Consider the following 3,084-nt stretch of genomic DNA (forward strand, 5'->3'; position numbering starts at 1 on the left):
TACAAACAAAACCCATATTGATATTGTTTTACTACAAATAGTTGCATTCATGGAATTACAGTAGTTCAAACCAAATAAACTGTGGAATTACAAACAAGACGGATTCAAACAAGTCACAGTCAGTAACAGGTTGTGCAAACTACACTTGTGGCACAATCTGATTTAGATGGAAGTTGCCCTCATGGTTTTTGTGTACCTCAACTTTGAACTTCTCTTCCACAGATCCTCTCTTCACCTTCAGAAGCATGTCAAATTTTGCAGAGTTCTCTATCACCTGTTTTCACAATTTCAAACATTTATCAACTACTTGTTCTCTCTCATGCCTCAATGAGCTTAAATTCATGGTGATGTTCTCTAAATTTGGCCCCGAAAGGAGACGAGAAATTTAATCCTTATGAGTTAATATTGACCATGATAGAAACACTAGCTCAATTTTGAGTTATTCAACCTCTTTCAAGTAAAATATAGATGAAGATCAAACACGAATTACAATCTATTGGTAATTACTAAAAAAATTTGGATGAAATCCATTGAAGAAGGGCAAGAGCTAGTATTTCTATCAATATGCTAAACTATAGGAGTTAGGAAAAAAACATCTCGAGCCCCTGATTATACTGATTATCATTCGGTAGATTGAACCCTTAATCTACAATTGCAACACCTTAAACTCCCGATGTTTTAATCAGGAGATCAGATGACAAGAGAATTGCACATAAAACTCAACAAAGCGCTATTCATTCTCCAAATCATTTGTTTTGGATGAAGTGTAATGGATTAGATATTTACATGCAACTAATTTGAATTTGACAAGCAGGGAGTGACCAAAAATTGATGGCCTGTGTTAAAATAAAAAGTCAAAAGCTCAAGATGACCACCAGATGCTTTTTGCCTTAAATTGGGAAAATTTAGACCTTATCCCATGCTCTATTAAGAATAGAAGCAAACTGTACAACTGTTGATTCATTTAGTGACTTCTTTTTCTACTTGAAATTAAGATCATTGGTCAAGAGGACAGCATCTAATCCTGTTTTCAGAACCCACATTCTTCAATTCATAACAAGACTAATGAAAGTCACTCTTTTACCTTAGAGAAACCCTAACACTAACAGAGTAGTTTCTTTCGCTATATTTCAAGATTATCATCATAAAGTCTATGATAGTGAATTGCAGCACATAAAAGGAACAAAATGAAACAAGAATTGAAGTTACCTCAGCTTTTGCATGAATGATCTCTTGAAGTTCATAAGGGAACAGCGAATTAGAAGTCTTCTGGATAGTACTCAGAGCATGATTTGCTGCATCTTGTACAGCAGGATCATGTGCTGGAACTTCACGCCATCCAGGACCATGACCATCTGCTTCACAAAATCCAAGTCAGAAAATCCTATCTTAATCCATGATTAAATAGCTTCATTTCTAAATCCTAATCAAGCATCGATGAAAAAACGAAACTACCAAAATCACAGTAATCAATTAACCTCTCTTGACTCCGAGATCGGAGGGAGTGATTTTAGGAGCAGAACAACCATCAGCATCACCGGCGTGCTTGAACTCCTGCAATTCTTTAAAGTTAAGCCAAGGCTTCACCCAAACCTTAGCTTCATAAATCTTCTTCTTCCCAGCCTCAGTCGCCTCAATAGTAAGATGATGAAGAGTCCCGGCAACCACTTGTTCCTTCGCCTTCACCACTCGAGCAAACTCCAACATCGCATTCTTCACATCCAAAAACAAAAATCACAAATCACAAATCAAAATCAAGCCGCAATTTCACATCAGAAAAAAAAACAATCAACTGATAAACACAATACCTCTTTCTTATTGTGTTCTTCAACGGCGAATCGAGCGAGACCGTCGGTCTCGACGCTGTTGGCGGTGGCGTGAGAATCGTGAACGCCGCCGAGAGTGGCCATTTCGTCGGTGCAAAAGCCTGAATCTCCGGTGGAAAAAGAAGGGGACAGTGAAATGAGTGAAATGATAAAAAGCAAGGAGAAGATGGAGTGTGATTTCTTCTTCATGGGGGTTTTATAGATTTCTGCTTCTTCTTTGCAGAGTTTCGACTGTTTGTTTCTTCTTTGCTGTGTCGTTTCTGCAGTTTTTGATGGATGCGTGGGATTATGACACGTGTAGGACACGTGTGATCAACGGCATTGAGATCCGTGCTGTTTGGATATCTTTTGCTTAGGAAGTAAGCTTACAGGTGGAGGCGCGTGGGGTCCATTTCCGTGATTCTTAGCTCTTCCATCTATCTTTACCGACCTACTATTGTATTAAGGCCTACTACTGTCTCAGTCCTTTTAACCGGTACTAATTTGTACATTTTAATTTTATCCTTCTAATTCGTGGAATATAAATCTCGAGTTGCCTTATTAATTCTATAAAAGTGTTATTTTTCATTCCTCAACTTATTCAATTACTTCCTTAACTCATCAAATATTTTATTTACATTCTTAATTCTATAAAAGTGGTATTTTTCACATTTTCATATTCATTATCAAATGTTAAAATTGACCTATGTAAGGGATGCATTTGAAATCTAACTTCTCAAATGTTATGTGTCAAATTCGGTCAATAGCATACATTCAGATCAATCGTTTCATCACAATAGCATATCTTATCGCTTGCCATGACAGGATTTGGAGCTGAAATTTCCAAATTAATGAAAAAGATTCGAATTGCATATAAAGTATAAAACACTTAGCTAATAAATCGAATAATGAAGAAGATAGAACAGGAATTGAGAAGATTATATTCGACAGGAATGAAGAAGAAATAGGAGGAATCGGGAAGGAAATAGGAATTAGGGATTTGGATGTTAGGTTTTAGGAATTTTTATAAAAAAAATTGTGACCATTAGTACCCAATTTTCCATATCCACACGTTTCATGTGTGAGAAATACCACTTTTATTGAATTAAATGAGTAAATATGATATTTGATAAGTTTGATAAAATGACTAATTTGAGAAAGTTAAGGGACGGAACATTAGATCTTATATTAAGAATATTTCTTCTCTACCGTAAAATATTGGTCTTTGCCTCTAAATTTATCAAAATTGGTTAAATTTTAATTGGATGATAAGTTAGGA

The 3,084-nt window shown here is 35.8% G+C and overlaps 1 protein-coding gene across 1 annotated transcript; it reads right to left on the bottom strand.

Moving 5' to 3' along the window:
* Positions 1-2,049, bottom strand: LOC136223386 (cysteine proteinase inhibitor 6). The gene is made up of 4 exons (XM_066011344.1): positions 1,809-2,049; positions 1,479-1,713; positions 1,210-1,355; positions 1-274 (listed from the first exon to the last, which is right to left on the bottom strand). The coding sequence occupies exons 1-4, from the start codon at positions 2,013-2,015 to the stop codon at positions 140-142; spliced, it is 723 nt and encodes a 240-aa protein (XP_065867416.1). The 5' UTR covers positions 2,016-2,049; the 3' UTR covers positions 1-139.
* Between the last annotated feature and the right edge of the window lie 1,035 nt (positions 2,050-3,084).

The sequence above is a fragment of the Euphorbia lathyris genome, chromosome 3 (assembly GCF_963576675.1).
Source record: "Euphorbia lathyris chromosome 3, ddEupLath1.1, whole genome shotgun sequence".
NCBI classification, from domain to species: Eukaryota; Viridiplantae; Streptophyta; class Magnoliopsida; order Malpighiales; family Euphorbiaceae; genus Euphorbia; species Euphorbia lathyris.